The sequence below is a fragment of the Monodelphis domestica genome, chromosome 4 (assembly GCF_027887165.1).
Source record: "Monodelphis domestica isolate mMonDom1 chromosome 4, mMonDom1.pri, whole genome shotgun sequence".
Classification (NCBI taxonomy): domain Eukaryota; kingdom Metazoa; phylum Chordata; class Mammalia; order Didelphimorphia; family Didelphidae; genus Monodelphis; species Monodelphis domestica.
In genome coordinates this window covers 231,324,565-231,343,906 of record NC_077230.1, presented here as the reverse complement: position 1 = coordinate 231,343,906, position 19,342 = coordinate 231,324,565, and the positions used below count along the sequence as shown (strand labels likewise).

Sequence of the window (19,342 nt, the reverse complement as noted above, 5' to 3'; positions counted from 1 at the left end):
CCAAAAAACAAGAGTTGTCATCATTTGAGGGGGCAGGTAGGTGGCTCAGTAAACAAAGAGCCAGGCCTGGAAACTGGAGGTATTGGATTCAGACACTTCCTAGCTGTGTGACCCTGGGCAAGTCACTTAAACCCCATTACCTAGCTCTTGCCACTCTTGTTACCTGGAACCAACACTTAGTATTGATTCTAAAAGATAAGGGTTTTAAAAACTCAAAAACATTTGATCTTCTTAAAAATCACACCTACTTCCACATCAGGTTGATTCAAAAGTGGTGATTCCAATGTCAACAAAAATTTTAGATTGTAATGGAAATGCTGATGGGTCTCTTCCAGTTTTTGTGTTTCTATTTGTTGTACTCTTGGTTTCATCTATAAATGCTCTTGGAATAATCTAGAACCAAATGTCCTATAAGGCATCTCAAACAAAATATATCCAAAACATAATTCCCTAAATCCATTCCTTCCAAACTTTAACTGTCTAGGATACCATTTCTTGAAGCTCTCCAACATTTGTCATTTTCCTATAACAGATGGGTTCTGTAACATTATTATAGATCCATTGTTGGAGGGAATGGGAGAGTCCAGCAAATAATTCCCCAATCTCCCAGCCATAAATGCCTATGGCTCTTGCTGGATTCCCATCCTTCCTTCTACAGGGCTGTCTTACCTTACCTATTTTTTAGGGCCTAGAGGGTAGGTATAAAGAAAGAAAATGAACACCTAGAGACAGGTTGTAGAAAAGCGAATATTTTATTGAAACCATTTCTCAATTAACAACGTCTCAAAGTACAATTTGACTCAAAACTGTCCAACCAGCCTCAACTCCTATAGTCAAAGAACCCAAATGCACAGGAGGGGAGGGGAGGCAAGACCATTAGAGGTCCCTGTTTCTGCCAATGTGGCAAAAAAGAAAAAGGAAAAGAAAAAAAATGAAGACACAGACACAACATAGCTCCCCTCCAGGTGGAGTAATGATCCCCAGACCATGATGTAGAACCCTGGAGCTAGGCTCCAGCAGGGAAAGCTTCCCCATAGGGAAGAGCTCCCATTCCTGGATCTACAACAGAAATGAAAAACCTTCACCCCTTCTCTCCTCAAGGAACCAACTTATTACCCACCACCCCATCACTTCCTCCTCCTGGCTCCTTGGGCATTCTGGAGGAACCAAAAGGCATTTGGCATTCCTGCCCTGATCTCCTTCCCCTCTCCCCCCACCACCTAGGGAGCTAGGGCTCACAGTAGAAAGCACATTTTGTTCTGCCCAGGGGTAGGCTGTGCCTGGGAGACAGCGGCAGAAGAGGTGACTGGGTCATCTGAGGCATACGAGGGACAGAGCAAAAGAGATGTGGACGGTACCTGCTGGGAGCTGTCACCCCACACCGACCCCCCCAGTTAGCTTCCTTAGCTCCCCACTCACAGCCCAAACTTGTCCCCCATCCCTATCAGAACTTCTGGATTTCTAACCCCCTCATCCTGCCTCCCTGCCTCCACTACAGGGGATGTTCTAGGCGCAGATGAGTCCATCCAGGCTCCCCCTCCTAACTCCAATAAGAAGTGAGGCCATGGGTGAGAGAACAGAGCCCTGGTTTAAACTGAGTGACCTCCCAGGAGCAAATGCAACAGGGTTGGTTCTTTTAGGGAAAAGTACGTGGGGGTGGGAGGGAAGAGGTGGCTGAAGGAGAGAAGAGGGGCTGGCGAGGTAGGTAGCCAGACATCCAACTCAGTGACCAAGAGGACACTGGCTCCTTTAATCTCCCTCGCCTCCCCCCAAATAAGTGCACACGGGACAGCATTTTGTTTAGTGGCCATGGAGATTTGGAGAGTGGCAAACAGGGAAGGTGGGTGATCCCGAGGGGAAGATCAGACACCCTGTCTCTCCTCACCCCTTCTTGGGCAGACCTTGATTTCCAAGGGTACACATAGGAGTCCCTCTCTTTCCTGATGTATCCTCGAACCCTGCCCATCTCAGTGGCCTATTTGCCTGCTAGTCCCTACTAGTCCCAGATCAAGAAAACGTTGGATGATTTTGAAACATTCAAGGTGTTGTGTTGCCAGGGCCTGGGAAAGAGGTCACAGTGCCAATTTAACCCCTCATAGCCACCCCCTCAGAAGAAAAAAGGGAACTGAGGGGCTGCTCCTTCATTCTCCTCCTCAGGGACCCCTGGGGGGGAGAGACCCACCCCCTTCCCCCCAAAGGATAATAAATAGAGGTGTTTGGGAGGAAGGGGATGACTAGGGAGGGGGCAGCTAGAGTTCGTCATTTGACCGGGTTTCCCGTGGCCTTGGTGGCCGCTGCTCCTGCTCTGAATCTGTGGAAGGAAGGAAGGAATGTGAGGCAAGGCACCAGGGCATCTCCTCTACGCACAGACATGTGCCTGGCTGATGCTCCCACCCCTCCGCCCCCTGAGACATCCTTAGCTCAAGGCTCACCTGACCCTGGACCACTCAGCTCCAAATGTTCAGCATCTCCTAGATCAAGGCCTACAGTGGGGAGAGCCAGGATCAGACACCAGTTCAGAGGGGAGAGAAGCCAAGCTCTAAACCCAGTTCCCCAGACCAAGCTCACCTAAGTCAGGAATCTTGGCCTTCTCCCCAGCAGCAGGTGGCTCCAGAATGGGCTCCGAATCATCCTCTTGGGGGTAACAGGGAAGAGCAAGAAATAAGTGGGAAGGGCTAGGTAATTAAACAGGGTCACACAGCTAGGAAGGAGACTCCTCCCCAAACAGTCCCAAAACACACACACGCACGCACACAGAGCCAGGCTTCTCTCACCCAGTGGTGGAATGACTTCCTCCTCTTGGGCACCACCAGCACTTCGATTTTGTGCCGGATCAGTCTGGTTCTTGTTCTGGTCACGGGGCCGAGGCCGGGGCTTGGCAAACTTCGCCTTATTGAGCAGGTACTGAACCTCCCGGTCCAAAGCCAACATCTTGGCCTCAATGTCCTTTGAAAGCAGAATTGGTTTTTCCGTAGCAGAGAGTTTGGCTTGTTCTGCCAGGGTGGCATTCTTCCAAGCCTGGGGATTGGGGACAGGGCTCTGTGAGCACACAGCCTGGTGCCAAACCTACCTATCCACTCACCTCAGACAGGGCGGCTGCCTCTGATTTCACTCTTACCAGGGAGCTGACAGGTTAAGTAACCCTGGGCAAAGGTCACAGAATAACGTGTGTCAAAGACAAGTATGGAGGGCAGCTGGGTGGCTCTATGGATTAAGAGCCAGGCCTAGCGATGGGAAGTCCTGGATTCAAATCTGGCCTCAGATACTTTCCAGCTGTGTGACCCTGGGCAAGTCACTTGACCCTCATTGCCTAGCCCTTACCACTCTTCTGCCTTGGAACCAGTACACAGCATTGATTCTAAGATGGAAGGTAAGGGTTTGTGGGAAGACAAGTCTGGAAACAAGGTCTTCTAGATTCTGAGATAAGATAAGCTCTCTCACTACTAAACCATGCTGCCTTTTCTCTCTCCATTTTAACTGGTTAGTTTTTTTATAACTTTTTTTTTTCATCCTGGAGAATAGAAACTTTCTGGTTTTATATTTGTACCCCTAGTGTCTAGCTCAATAACCAGCACAGAGCAGACACTTAAGACATGCTTAGTGGAGTAAAGTGAACTTTCAGTGTATCATCTCCCTGAAAAAATCTTTAAGAAGTTCCTACTGGGAGCAGCTGGATGGCTCAGTGGATTGAGAGCCAGACCTAGAGACAGGAAGTCCTCGGTTCAAATCTGGCCTCAGACACTTCCTAGCTGTGTGACCCTGGGCAAGTCACTTAACCCCCACTGCCTAGCCCTTACCTCTCTTCTACCTTGGAGCCAATATGGAAAGGGTTTAAAAAAATAATAAAAAAAGAAGTTCCTGCTGATTGGTGGATTCTCTTCCCCTCTGCAGCTATCCCAAACCCCAACAAAAAGAAAAAAGAAAACCACCTTCCAAACATCTGCTTCCCTTAACCTTTTCATCTCCTCCTCCTACTTTCCCCCTCTACACTTCCAAATCATTGAGTTGATTCTCCATAGCTGGTCCTCAGGCCCATCCCTATCTAGGAGGAGGGGAAGAGAGAAAGACAGAGGCAGAGGGACAGAGAGAAAGAGGGAGAGAAGAGAAGGGGGAGGGAGAAAGAAGAGACGGGGAGGGAGAGGGAAGAAGAGAAGGAGGAAGAGAACACCTCCTTTGACCTTGTAGTTTATCTATCCATTTAACCACTCTTCTAGAAAAGCTTCTCCCAACTATGATAAATGTCAACATGAAATTTCATAATAACTTTTAAACTTCTACCTTTGGAGCTGAAGGGTCCACTGCATAAACATGGGGTGGGAAGATAGGACTGGTACAGTTAAGTGACTATAAATTCCATTGGACTTAATGGCAAAATAACTCATGGTATCTTTTTTTTCTTTTTAAACCCTTAACTTCTGTCTTACAACTGATACTAAGTATTGGTTCCAAAACAGAAGATGGGTAAGGGCTAACTAGGCAATAGGGGTTAAGGACTTGCCCAGGGTCATACAACTAGGAGTCTTTCACGCTTATCATCTAGCTCTAGTACTCTGGAAAAGCAAGGAACTGGGAGTCAGGGGACCTGGGTCTGAATTTAGGCTCTGTTCTTTACTACTTTACAACTACCACCTGTGTGTGGGCAAAGGTTTCTCTGGGCATTCATCTCCTCAGCTGTAAAAAAAAGCACTTCCTACTGAAAAGGTCCCTTCCTTCTAAAAGAGCCCCAACTTTTGTAACCCTACAAAATATAGGACATGAAGTTTGAGCTCCTCCTCCGCATCTTACTAGTTTGTGTGACCTTTGACAAATCACATAACTTTTACTATAAAATGGAAAAGAAAATGACTGTCAACTTCTGAATCATTGAGTTGATTCTCCATGGCTGGTCCCTGATCTCTCTTGAAGCAGCTACCCTAGTCCTCGCCCATGGTCAGTGATGAATCCACCTGGGTTAATTACCCAAGTCTCATTGATGACTTTTTCCAGTGTGCTCAGTTCCACCTCTGTGAAAATCTGGTCCATCTCTGGGATTAGTCGGGCACCCCTAGAAGGGAAATAGCAGTTCTTCAGCCCAGGAGGGAGAAGCAGGAATACAGTACAAAGAACACCAGACTGACAATAGGGAGAGCCTCTCGAATCCTGCCCTGCGCACAGGTCCCTTCTCTCTCCTCCTACAAAATGATGGCACAAGATGGGAGGATCTCTCACCCCCTTAGGAATGCTGGGGTCCGGAAGGTCAGGGTTGGAGGAAGGCAGGAGAGGATGGGTTAGAGCCAGAACACAAAGCCCTTAGAGCCTCTTACTTGAGGAAGATGTTTGAATGGTTGAGGAGGCTGTCCAGGGCAGCCAGCCGATCAGGCCACTTCTTCCGCTCTTCCACACGGAAAAAAAGACCCCGGCACAGCTTCTTCAGCTCGGCCAATTTCTCCTTCAGCTCCTGATGGATGGGGGCAGAGAGGAATAATGAATTACCTTGGGAGTCCCGGCCCCCATGCTTCTGAGAACTGCCCTCTACAATCCTGAGCACCAGTCCCTCCAAACCACCACTCCCATGTTTCATGGGGAGGGCTAGGGGTGGGGAGTCAGGGGTGGAGGGGATCCAAACCAGCCACTTCTGATGCCAGTGCCCCATACCTTTGTGCTGGCACTGAAGCCTTCATCCTCTAGCCAGGTAGAGGCTGCACTAAGCTTCACAGAGATCTCTTCTCGCTCCTCCTCTGTGGAGACCTCCTGATACTCTGGCTGGTACAGCTTGTCCTGGGGACACAGAAGACACTTGGGCTGAGGGTCCAGCTGAGTCGACCACCCATTCTGGCCGATGGGCCAGCAGAGAAGGGGCATTCTGCACATCCACACTACTGACCTGGGTTTCAAAGATAAAGGCCTCCAGACTGTTGGCTGCCTTCTCCCTTTCCTGCTTTTCTAAGTCCCGAAGTGTCAGATCCTGAAGCCTGGGGGGGAGGATGGAAAAGGCCTGTGTCAGCTCTTGAAGGACCTAGGGTCAGATACACAAACATACACCCCACCCCACCCCCCACCCCCAGACTCTCACTTGTGCAGAGATCTTGCCAGCTCCTCCTCTGGGAGGTCAGGAAGGTCAAGCACAGAAAGTTCAACTTCAATTTCCTCCACCATCTTCTGTTTTCGGGCCACCTTCGGCTTCTTTTCCTCCTCAGGAGCCTGTGATCTGCCTTCCTGCCCTTGTTCCCCTTGGTCACTGGTTTCCTGGGAATTGGAAGGTGACATGAAAAACCCTGGCTCATACCCAAGCAGCCAGAATGGATCCACCCTGGACTCCAGACCCCTGGGGGACCTTAATTCTCCCCTTAAGCTCACCTGGGCCTCAGTCTTTTCCCCATCTCCCTTCTCTGATGTAGCCTCTCCCTCAGGGGCTGTGCCATCGACCGGCTCAGGGCTCGGGGGCTGAGAATCCCCTTCACTAGGAACCTTGCTGCTTTCCTCTTTGGGCTCCGCCTGCTCTCCAGGTTCCTCCTTGCTCCCCTCGGCTGGGGTCTCCTCTTCTTCCTAAAAGAAGAGGGAAGAGAAATCACATAATCACAGAGACTATCAGCTGGGACTAGTCCTTAGCCCCAAACAGACTCAGGACACCAGAAGGAGAGATTCAGAAATACAAAAGGAGCCAACCAAACCTCAAGAATGCCTGGGGTTACTGATGCTGGCTCTAAGGAGGAAGCTTTGATGGACTTACCTCCAGGCTTATTATGGCCATTTTCTCCACTTCTTCCCCTCAATTCAGGATTTGATCTCTCTACTGATTTACTCCCTGATGTAGGTCCATCTTCATTATCTACACCCACCACACCAACCACCCTTGACAGGGTTAGGGTTCTGTCATTAGTTGTGTCACAGAACACCACTTTCAGAACCCTGAAGTGGGAAATTCCACTTGAATAACCTTGTCTCTGTTTCCCGTTTCCTCACCCACCTCAAATATGCATTTCACTCCTATATGAATCTTTCAAGAAAACTTCGATAAAATAAGATTAAAAAAAAATAAAAGAAGATGGATTAAAATATCAGAATGGCAGTTTCCTTCCTGGCCAGGTATGAAGGATGTCAAACAAGGGCTCATAAAAATCTATTTGCTTATCATCTTGGGAAAACCAAAATTCCAAAATTCCTCTTAATGGCAATTTTTTTCTGTTGATGCTACACAACATTACATCATGGAAAACTATGAAGAATAAAAACTGTTCACCATCCAAAGGGCAATGGCACAATGGGATTAAAGAAGTTGCCAAATATCAAGTGTGAGAAGTAGCTCAAAAAGTATCTGAGAGAGATAGATAATTGGGGAAGGGAGCTACTAGGAAGCAGTGAGTGGACAGAGGACTTAGGTTCAAGTCAGGCCTCAAATACTTACTAGCTGTGTGACCCTGGGCAAGTCACTTAATCTCAATTGCCTAGCCCATATCACTCTTCTGTCTTAGAACTGATTCTAAGATAGTAGATAAGGATTTATAAAAAAGTGTTTGGGGTGTGTCAGAGTAAAATGGATTCCTGATAGATAACATGACCTAGGTCCTACATTATATCAGGACCTAAAGGAACATCCCCAGCTTGTTCAAGATTCCCCACGTATGATTTACAGGAGAATATGCACAAGAGTCATAGAAGAAGGGGCAGGTATATGGGCTGTAGTCTGCCCTGCTAACAAGATTCCAGATCTCCCAAAGTATTTCTCTGCCAAGAACAACTCTTTTGATTAGAAAGGACAAGAATAAAGTGACTAATAAAGATATAAGACCCAGAATTGAGTAAAGCACAAATGAGGACACTTTGCTGTCCTTCAAGGTTCAAGCCAATAGCCCTAGACATATCAACCCCATCAGGATGCTCAGAGTACCTGGTGATGTGACTGCTCAGCTGGGATCAGCTGTCACTGAAAGAAGGAGGGGCTGTAGCCCTAGAGCAGGGGAAACAATGACTAGATCCTTCAAGAAAGGAAGGAATTGAGTCTGCAAACAATAAGTCAGTGAGCATGCCTTGAATTCTGGCAAAATCACATAGTAATTATTTATTAAGTAATTAGTATCTTATTCAAAAACTGAATGAATGAAATCTAGAAATTCAGCAACTCATAAAGCCAGTGAGGTTTCATCAGAAAGAGGGAATACCAAGGAACTCAGCACCAACAGCCTACCCAGGTCTACGGGAGAAGACAGTCAAAGAGGTAGGGATGCTTTCTTCAAGCTATTCAGCTTGAGCAGAATGATTTATTATCAATAGTCAATACTGTTTACTGCTGGATTATACTTGCCCTTTGAAAATGTAGCTGGAGAAAAAAAAAGGCTACTGTGATAGATGATAATTGGACAGTCCACCCCTTTGTGAAGGTAGGGGAGGCCCATGGACGTTGCACATTATCCATCAACTGTGATGATTTTTTCCTTTTTTTTGTTTTGGGGGGCAGAATTATAGTGATGTAAAAAACCAGAAGACTTCAATAAAAACTTATTTCAGATGGAGGTAAGGGTTTTAATTAAAAAAACAAGAAGATATGAGTCTTAAAGGAACCAGGAGTTCCAAGAAGTAAGGCTGAAAAATAAGTGCATTCTAAGATCTTTTTATCCATAACCCAAAGGCATAAGTGGCAAGCTAGTCAAATTAATAGATGACACAAAACTGAGAGATATGACTAATATGTTTTAACTGGCAGAGTCAGGATCCAAGGTGATCTGGACAAGCTAAGAATGATGGGCTGAATCTAAGATTAAATTGAACAGCAATAACTACACATATATACTAGAGTCCAAAAAGTCAATTTCTGAAGTTTAAGTTGCAAGGGGATGGCTAGACAGCTGGTTACCAGGAAAGGATCTGGGGGTTTTAGTGCAATGCAAACCAATACAAGTCAATTGTGATATAGCAATCAAAACTGGGGATGTGAGCTTTGGCTACTTTAAGAAGGGCACCATCTGGAAGCTCAGAGTCTTGCTACAATGGGCCACCCTAGAGCCACACCTAGACAGAGGAGATTAGCTCTGAGAACCACAATGATCATCTTGGGAGCACTCAGAGGACAGCCAGAAAGAACATGGCAAAACCCTTCTGAGAAGACATTCTGAGGACAGGTTAAAGGAAATGAAGATGTTAGACTGGGGAATCGAGGCTTTGGGTAGAGGTCAGAGTGGAGACAGAATGGCTATTTCCAAGGCCTGGGGAGAATTAGAAGCAAAGGGTAGAAACCACAAAGCAGCAGATGGGAAGTAGAGGTCGCCCAGAGGAGGATGGAGTGCTGGCATGTGGCAGTGGTGATGGCAGTAAGGAGGTTACTCTACTTTACAAATGAGGGGTGGCACAGGAGAAGTGGAGTAAAGGATTGTATCAGAGAGATGCATGACCAGAAGAGAGAATCAGATGGGCCTGTCCCACACTAAGAGCCAGAGATCAACCAAGAGACTGCCCATGTGCTACAAGTGTGGCCACAAAACAGCAGAATGAGAAAGGACTTGGTCTGTTTCTGAAAGAGATCAACAAAAAGGGGAAAGGACCCACGTGCACAAAAATGTTTAAGCTGCTCTTTTTGTGGTAGCAAAGAATCAAGAAATTGAAGGGATGTCTACCAACTGGGAAATGGCTGAACAAATTGTAGTATATGATGGTGATGTAATACTACTGTGCTGTAAGGAATGATGAACAGAATGATTTCAGAAAGAGCTAGAAAGACCTACATGAACTGATGCAGAATGAAATAAGCAGATCCAAGAGAACACTATACACAGTAACAGCAATACTGTTTGATGATCAACTGTAAAAGACTTATTCTCAGCAATAAAATGATCCAGGACAATTCTGAAAGACTTATGACAAAGAATGCTTTCCACTTTCAGAGAAAGCACTGTTGGAGTCAGAACACAGATCAAAGCATATGATTTTCCACTTCAGTTTGTGCTTTTATTTGGAGGTTTTGGTTTTATGAGTATTCCTTTTTTTTTCAGTTCATTTAATTTAGAGCATTTCCCCATGGTTACATGATTCATGTTCTTTCCCATCCCTCTTCCCACCTCCCCTCCCATAGCCAATGAGCAATTCCACTGGGTTTTACATATGTCACTGATCAAGATCTATTTCCATATTATTAACATTTGCACTAGGGTGATTGTTTAGAGACCCAATCATATCCCCATCGGACCATGTGATCAAGTAGTTGTTTTTCTTCTGTGTTTCTACTCCCACAATTCTTTATCTGAGTGTGGATATCATCCTTTCTCATAAGTCCTATCAGTATTCTCTTAAAATAATAACTAATAAGGAAATAAAGAATTTGAAAAAAGATCCCAAACATACTGGATAGATCTCTGATGACAAATTAATGAAAAGACGAAGATGGCCAGAAAGGGCAGGCAAGGATGGATTGAATGAAAGGAATGTCTGAATCAATGAGGTCATGGTCCATTAGAGGATTAGAATAAGTTAACACTTCCCAACACAGTGGAATTGGCTCTCTAGGGAGGTAGATCACAGTAAAGGTCTTTAAACAAAGGTCTCTCATTAGGAGGGAGATTATTGTTCAGATTAGAGTCAAAAGAGCCCTGAGGTCTTTATTATCTCTGTGATGCTATGATGTGATTCTGCTTCCCTTGATTCTTCCTTCTTTGAATTCATGTCTCTTTCCTTAACACCTCTCTCTCACCTTTTGGGAATACCAATCAGGTCAATACTACCATTACTTCTGGAAAGGGCAATACTCCCACAAGGCTCCCCTTATCAACTCCATGACTTCCCAGATTGAAACACCTTGTTCACCTCACTTCTTCTGGGGTGTTGGAGGAGAGAGGAACTTATTCAGCCCAGTCTGGAGTGGCATGCTCTTCTTGGTTCAGCCCGAAGACACAGGCTTCTGAAGGTTAGAACTATTCTTGTTTGCTTTCTATCTACTGCTAAGATTCTGAATTAGACTAAGTAGGACTGATATAGAGTAGACGGGAGTGGGAGAATCCCTACGCCAGCCTCTGGGCCTGGCCTCAATTCTGATGCTGAGGAAAAACTCCAATCCCAACTGGTTATTAAACTTTATATTATTTGAATTCGCAGTCAGATAAGTGGACTATCTTTTCTGGACATAGAGGGAGCTGAACTTCAGTTCAGTCATTCCAGGACAAACAGTCCTTATCGGACCCCTGCTGTTTCCTCTCTGCAGGGGGCACCTCTCCCCTCAACTCCTCCATAACCCCATACAAACCTCCCATTATCCCTGTTTTCCAATTCCCCATTTCCTTTCCGAATAAATATTACAGTTTTTTTTTATGGCAAACTCATTTTTGTATTTGTATCTCTAGCACAATGTCTGGTACATGCCAAGTGTTTAAATGTTTTTCTTTCTTTCTTTCTTTCTTTCTTTCTTTCTTTCTTTCTTTCATTCATTCATTCATTCATTCTCACTCTGGCTTCCACATCCAGGTCAGACCCATGGTCTGCCATTTTAATAATTCATTAGCTAACTCCCACCTACACCAGCCAACCTGGCAAATCTTAATGTCAGATTAGACCCTGCCAGGTTATAAATATCACCAGAGGGTGTAGCAGAACTAACAAAACTTTAATTGTTGCACTGCTTTTTAGAATATTTTATCTCTGTGATTCTATACCTCTGTTCATAAGGTACATAAATTGCAACCTTTCTCCCTAATAAACAAATTGACATTGATTGCTATTATTATATTAGTAAATTGAGACCTTTTCTCATTAACCACAGAAATTCTTAGAAACTGTCCACTTCCATTTTGGTCATCATTATCAATAAAATTAAAGTGGGAAGCTTCATAAAGCAAAGGCTCTGTTGTTTGGTCAAAGAGCAAGTTTCAAATGCATTCCCTTCACACTGGTCAATATAATTCAAAGGAAAAAATATATCCTTTGAATAATTTGAATGTTTTCCACTTAGTCATGCAATTTATTGCAATTTCATTAGTTTGTCTTACAGCCCTGAGCTGTTGATAATCTTTCATCCTTTTTCCAAGTGTCCTTGCACTACAGTTCCTATAAATAACAGCACTCTCCCACCTTAAGCAGAGAACAAGTATGAACTTTCCAATTCTATTCTCAACATCCCTTTCAGGCCATCACTGCCCAAGAACCCCTGACAACTAGAAAATAGAAACACCTCTAATGTGCATCAGAGAGGGAACTTTTTTCATCTCAAAAGGAAAAGCTTTAAGGGAGAATGAACTGCAATTTTCTCTGGTGTTGACACCTTCCCATTCCATTAGCCATCTTTAGTGTTACTATCCAGGTGCCAATCAATACCCACAACAGCTGCTCTGAGAACATGGGCTTCTTCAATCCCCAGAAACCTCAAGGAAAGGCCACGTCTGGGGGACTGCCACTTCCTATCCAACACACCGCCCTCCTCAACTAGAGGATTTACTAACCCTTCGTTTTTCCACCCCCTCACTGGCCAATCTGGAACCAAAAGCCTCTGATGTCTTTGATATATGATAGAGACCCAACTCAAGACACAGACGTGAAGACTATCTTGTCTAGTCTTACCTCAACATGACCTGAGACCCTACAAAAAAGATCCTGTTAATAAACTTAAAAGGATTCAAATGTTTTATTCATGTGGCTTATTTCTATTCTTTGTGTGTCCCTTAGTTTATCACTAAATCAGTTAGAGGACAAATGCTACTAAATGAATTAATGTAAATAAAATTTAATGAATTCTTTGTGAACCCCCAAAGTAACCTCTCAGCATAAAGAAAGTAAGGCAATGGAAAATGAATTTTTCTTCTGTGTTTCTGCTCCACAGTTCTTTCTCTAGATGTGGATAGCATAATGCCTTGTATTCTTATAAATTTGATTTAGTTCTTTTTATATATTTGTGAAATGAGACCTTTAATAGAGAAATTTATCTCCCCCCCCCCCAGTTTGTTCCCCTACTAATTTTGGTTTCATTAGTTTTGTTTGTAGAAAAACTTTTTAATTTTATATAATCAAGAGTATTCACACTTTACATCTCTATCTTGTTTGGTCATAAATTCTCCCCTTCTCTATATCTCTGACAGGTAAACTATTCTATGTTCCCCTAATTTACTGATAACATCACACTTTATGTCTAAATCACATATCCATTTTGATCTTATCTTTGTAGAGGCTTGAGATTTTAGAATAATACAACACTCAATATCCCAAGGAAGCAACAAAAGGATCGATCCAGACCCAGCCCTAACATCAAGTTTGAATTCAGGAATTAGGATGGAAGAACGGGCAAACAAGAAAAGGATCCACTATTATGAGCTATTAAGAGTGGCAGGGATACTCAAGACACAAATGCAGAAGAAGAGAATGACTCTTAAACACCCACAAATAAAGCCTCATTAGAAAATGCAGCTTGGATGCAACCTCAATTAGAATTTCTAAAAGAGATGAAGCAAGAGTGCAGGAAAAGAAAAAAAAAGTTTAAAATGTTTTTTATAAATGGAATGAGTTTATAGAAATAATTGGAAAAGGGGGGCAGCTGGGTGGTTCAGTGGCTTAAAAACCAGGCTTAGAGACGGATATCCTGGGTTCAAATCTGTTCTCAGACACTTCCCAGCTGTGTGACCCTAGGCAAGTCACTTAACCCCCACTGCCTAGCCCTTACTGCTCTTCTACACAGTATTGATTCTAAGACGGAAGGTAAAGGTTAAAAAAAAAACAATTGGAAAAGAAATGAAAGGGGATATTTAGGTGGCTCAGTAAACTACGGCTAGAGGTCCCGGGTTCAAATTTGACCTTGGATAAGCCTTAGCTGCTTGACTCTGAGGGCAAGTCACTTAGCCCCCATTGCCTAGCCCTTACCATTCTTCTGTCTTAGAATTTATACTAAGGACAGAAGGTAAAGGCTTTAAAAAAAAATGAAAGTTTTGGTAAAAAAAAAAATAGAAAGGAAACTAAAAGTTTAGCCCAAGAATTATAAAACCTTTACCCAAGCAACAAATTTCCTGAAAATTCAAATGGACCAAATAGAAACCAAGAATATCAATAATGATAATGAGAAATATTAAAAGAAAGTCAAAAGGCTGAATAAATGGAAGAAAAATATAACATATCCCAGCAAAAATGACTGGCCTGGAAAACAGACTAAGGAGAAAAAAATTTAAGAATCATTGGACTATCTGAACCCCATGACCAATAAGAGAGGCTCGAAAATAAATCTTAAAAGAGAACTGCCCAGATTGCTTAGAAACAGAGGGCAAACAATCCAATGTAATGGACTTTGCTACTAATAGCAATGCAACAAGCCAGGATACTCCTAAAGGACTTATATGAAAGAACGTTATCCACATTAAGAGTGTGTAATTTGAATCTGTTACCCTAAAAACTATGATCTCCAGCAAAACTATGATTCCCAACACCCTACTCTCTTCCTGTTGTCATGTGCTGATGTAGACAGGAGATAAATTTGATGGACTCCGGTCTCTCAGCTTCTTTTTCCTTCCTGTGGTGGCTTTAGTGGAATGGGCTTTTTTCAGCAAACTAAGCAAACTTAGTCATGTGGTTCTATTTTGTCAGATAATAAAATTTAAAAATATTACTTGAAGTATTAGACATTAACTTAAATCCTACAAAAGAAAGAACTATGGGAGTAGAAACACAAAAACAAAACATATGACATCACTTATCGCATGTATATATAGGGTATGTGATTTGGGGTTTAGGCTTTTGAAAATCCCTCACTAGCAAAAATGAATAATATGGAAATAGGTATCAAGTGATAACATTTTTACAACCCAGTGGAATTGCTTATCAGCTCTGAGAGGGGGAGGAAAAGAAAATGAATCATGTAAACATGGAAAAATATTTAAAAATAACATTTTTTAAATTTAAAAAATAAAAAATAATATGGAGGAAAATAAATTTTATCATACAATGGTTAAAAAAAATGCAGAGGGGGGACGGAGTCAAGATGGCAGCTTAGCAATGTAACCTTAAAATTTCTTAGACTTATAAATGTTGGAAATTTCACCATTGGGAAATTTCATACTTGAAAAATTTCCTATTGATAGTGGGAACTCTATTGGAATGTGAACCCCATTGGCATGGGAGGTTCCTCCTCCTCCCTTCTTAAGATTACTTTAGGACAGAAACCTTTTGCTGAACAATGGAAAGGGCTTTGACCTATGCTTAAGCATAGAACAGGAATTTCTTTGAGTCATGATTGATTTTAGAATTGATACAATAGAGATACTTGGAATGACAGAACCAGGTCTTGGAAATTACAATCTCCACCCTACTCAGTCCTAACAGGATTTAGGAAGGGCTGCAGCATAGAACAAAATTTAATTATTCCAATCTCTACCCTACTCAGGGTAACAGGATTTAGGAAGGGCTGTAGCAAAGGATCAAGATTTAATTATTTGAGAATATGACCTTCAACAGACACGTGCAAAGCCACAGACCTCTGGGCGGTCCTGGGTTAAGGTAGAGCCACCATTGGCACAGGGAAGACATGGACAGTGATTGGTAGATGTGAGAACTGAGGGGAGGGAACTTGGATGTTTTTCCTTAAAGATAGAGGGGTCTGAGGACGGAGGTGGTTGGTTGGAAAGGTGGTGCTTTGAGAGTCGGCTCTGAAGGAAGCTGGAGGTGGAGGCCCCTGAGACTGTTTCTCCATTTTGGTCACGTAAGTAATAGGGACTGATCTCCTTTCTTTGCCCCAGCTATCTAAGGGCTTGGGCCTTTTGGCCCAGCCTAAACAGAAGGGGTATTTAAGCCCTATTCCCTTCTCTCCCCTTTCTCTCTCTCCCTCTCTCTCTATCTCTAATACCTTTCTTCCTCCTGTTTGTAATTAAACTCCATAAAAGGTTGACTGCTGACTTGAGTTTTCATTTAGGAATTACATAGCTGAATTCCTTAGTGACCTTAAATTAATATATATCAGTCTTTTAAAGTGATTTCCTTGTCACAGCAAGCAGCAAAAGTTTAGACCTCGTGGAAGACCCTTCTTTACCGATACAGACTGAATGCTCCTAGGGCACCGAAATTCAATCTGAACAACAGGACAGAAGCGGGGAACCCTCCTTCTGGACTCAAATCAAAAGGTACGCCCCCCCAAAAGCCGGAATCCGAGAATACTCAGGGCTAACAGGAAGGCAGAGGGGAAGGTCCCGGGACTCCTCCCCCACAACCCAGAGGGCTGAGCCCCCAGCAGCAGCGGGAACCTCTGAGCGGGCAAAGGTGCTGGTTTGCAGGGTCTACCTTGAGAGCAGCGGAGCGCCGGGCTCGGAGCATCCAGCTTCGACAGCGGGGAGGAAGCCAGGGAGAAAAGGCCATGGCTGGGTCCCTCCATCGGGCTCCAGTCTCACCCTTGCCTCAGGCACATCCAGACCAATCCAGTTGAACTAATCCCATCAGAACTCCTCAGAGTTCAGAGAGGCAGGCAAAGGCACTTGCTGACAGCAGAGAAGCAGCTGGAGAGAACTGGAGAGAGCCTGGGCGGCCCAGCCTTCCAGGAGTCTTCAGAGTCTCAGTGCTTCATACCACATACAGCCCAACCCAATTGAACTCAATCCAATCAAAAGCCTCCAGAGGACAGGGAAGCTAACATTCCTCCCCTAGAGACTATACTAAGAGATCTGACAAAGCTCCAAGAGGGGAGACTGACAGCCCCAAAACCAAAACAAAATGAGAGGAGCAAAAGCACAGCCAAATACGGGGAGCAAAGAAGGGGTAAACTCGAGCAAACAACAGAAAAAGAAGAAAGAAATTACAATAGACAGCTTCTGCACAGGTAATGAGCAAAGAGCGAATGAAACAGAGGGGGAGGACCCATCAAAGAAAAAATCAGAAATCCCAGTGAATTGGATACAGACTTTGAGAACTTAAAATGCAATTCAAAACACAATTAAGAGAGGCTGAAGACAAGTGGGAAAAGAACTTAAAAACTAAGATAAGTCATCTGGAAACAGAAAATAGTGTCTTGAAAGCCAAAATCAACCAGCTGGAAAATGAGGCAAAGCAGATGAAAGATGAGGTGAAGAAGATGAAAGATGACCTCCAAAGAAAATCCGACCAAAAGGAAAAGGACGACCAAAAAACTAAGGATGAAATCCAGTCTTTAAGAACCAGAATACAACAACTAGAATCAAGTAACCTCACAAGGCAGCAAGACACTATAAAACAAAACCAAAAGAATGAAATAATTGAGGAAAATATGAAGCATCTTATTCACAAAACAGAGGATTTAGAAAATCATTCAAGGAGAGACAATTTAAGAATTATTGGCCTACCAGAAGACCATGACAAAAGAAAAAGCCTGGACATTATATTACAGGAAATTATTAAAGAAAATTGCCCCGAAATCCTTGAACAAGAGGGAAAAGTGGAGATTGATAGAATCCACAGATCACCTCCTGTACTTAATCCCCAACTGACAACACCCAGGAAGGTTATAGCCAAATTCAAGAACTATAAGACCAAAGAAAAGATATTACAAGCTGCCAAGAAGAAGTCATTCAGATACCAAGGAACCACAGTGAGGATAACTCAGGATCTGGCTGCATCCACACTGAAAAAAAGAAAGGCATGGAATACGATCAACTACCCAGCAAAACTGACTATATTCTTACAGGGGAAAGTATGGTCATTCAAAAAATAGAAGAATTTCAAGAATTCGTAAAGAAAAGACCAGACCTGAACAGAAAATCTGATGTCCAAGCACAGAACTCAAGAGAATCATCAAAAGGTAATTAAAAAAGAGGGGAAAAAAGAAAAACAAAAAAAAATTTTTTTAAGAGACTCAATAAGTTAAAATGATATGTATCCCTATAAGAAAAGAGGTCATTGGTAACTCTTAAAAACTGTTGTTATTAGCTGGGCAGCAAAAAGAAGTATACTTAGAGGGAACAGCAACAAACTGTATAGGATAAAAGGACAAGACATAAATAGGTATATAGATATATGCATGCAAAAATACATACGCATGAGTATGCATATATATATATAACTAGAGCTTAAAAATAGGTTAATATTAAAAGAAATGGGAAAAGAAACAAATGGGGGTAAATTTATATGTCATAAAGAAGCTCAGGGGGGGGGGGGGAGAACATCAATACATTGGAAGGGTAAAGAGGTCAGAGACAGGAAATACTCAACTCTTACGTGCTTTGAAAGTGACTCAAAGAGGGAAAAACAATCCAATCCATTGGGGGCAGAGAATAGATTTGCACCCTATAGGGGAATAGAAGGGTAACAAACGGTCTGGTGGGGAGGGAAGCAGTACAAGAGAGGGAGGGAGCAGGGGGTTAATTTTAGAAAGACTACAGGGAAAATAAGGGGGGGGGGATAAATAGGGAGGGCGTTAGAAAGGGAAGTAAAATAAGGGTGGGAACAAGGGGGACTGTTCAAAAGCAAACATTGGTGTAGAAGGAAATAGTGAAAGAAGAAAAGGCAGGTAAAGGAGCAGAAATCAAAATGCTGGGAAATACTCAGCTAGTAATCATAACTCTGAATGTGAATGGAACAAACTCACCCATAAAACGCAAGCGAATAGCAGAGTGGATTAGAGTCCAAAACCCTACCATATGCTGTCTACAAGAAACACATATGAGAAATGTAGATACACATAGGGTGAAAGTAAGAGGGTGGAGCCAAATCTATTGGGTATCAACTGACAAAAAGAAGGAAAAAATGCAAAGGAAGGAGGACTTGCAGTCCCAAATCTCAAACTATACTATAAAACAGTGGTTATCAAAACAATTTGGTACTGGCTAAGAAACAGAAAGGAAGATCAGTGGAATAGACTGGAGGAAAGCGACCTCAGCAAGACAGTATACGATAAACCCAAAGATCCCAGCTTTTGGGACAAAAATCCACTATTCGATAAAAACTGCTGGGAAAATTGGAAGACAGTGTGGGAGAGACTAGGAATAGATCAACACCTCACACTCTACACCAAGATAAATTCAAAATGGGTGAGTGACTTAAACATAAAGAAGGAAACCATAAGTAAATTGGGTAAACACAGAATAGTATACATGTCAGACCTTTGGGAGGGGAAAGGCTTTAAAACCAAGCAAGACATAGAAAGAATCACAAAATGTAAAATAAATAATTTTGACTACATCAAACTAAAAAGCTTTTGTACAAACAAAACCAATGTAACTAAAATCAGAAGGGAAACAACAAATTGGGAAAAAATCTTCATAGAAACCTCTGACAAAGGTTTAATTACTCATATTTATAAAGAGCTAAATCAATTGTACAAAAAATCAAGCCATTCTCCAATTGATAAATGGGCAAGGGACATGGATAGGCAGTTCTCAGATAATCAAAACTATTAACAAGCACATGAAGAAGTGTTCTAAATTTCTTATAATCAGAGAGATGCAAATAAAAA

General features: G+C 42.9%; 1 protein-coding gene and 1 long non-coding RNA gene across 6 annotated transcripts in view; one reads left to right on the top strand and one right to left on the bottom strand.

The window, feature by feature from the left end:
• Positions 1-733: 733 nt before the first annotated feature.
• Positions 734-19,342, bottom strand: part of HYOU1 (hypoxia up-regulated 1) — a 35,480-nt gene continuing 16,871 nt past the window's right edge. For all 5 annotated transcript variants that reach the window (XM_007494676.3, XM_016433804.2, XM_001380577.4 and 2 more), the window contains exons 17-26: positions 6,337-6,525; positions 6,053-6,225; positions 5,864-5,951; positions 5,635-5,757; positions 5,304-5,437; positions 4,960-5,044; positions 2,775-3,018; positions 2,569-2,634; positions 2,433-2,483; positions 734-2,311 (exon numbers count right to left, since the gene is read on the bottom strand). In XM_007494676.3, the coding sequence (XP_007494738.2) occupies positions 2,250-2,311; positions 2,433-2,483; positions 2,569-2,634; positions 2,775-3,018; positions 4,960-5,044; positions 5,304-5,437; positions 5,635-5,757; positions 5,864-5,951; positions 6,053-6,225; positions 6,337-6,525 (1,215 nt within the window). In that variant the 3' untranslated portion in view covers positions 734-2,249. The remainder of the gene's footprint in view (positions 2,312-2,432; positions 2,484-2,568; positions 2,635-2,774; positions 3,019-4,959; positions 5,045-5,303; positions 5,438-5,634; positions 5,758-5,863; positions 5,952-6,052; positions 6,226-6,336; positions 6,526-19,342) is intronic.
• On the top strand, positions 6,524-14,762 carry LOC103100547 (uncharacterized). Its single transcript, XR_467854.2, has 3 exons — positions 6,524-7,065; positions 10,678-10,870; positions 13,115-14,762. It is a non-coding gene; the product is annotated as an uncharacterized LOC103100547 (long non-coding RNA).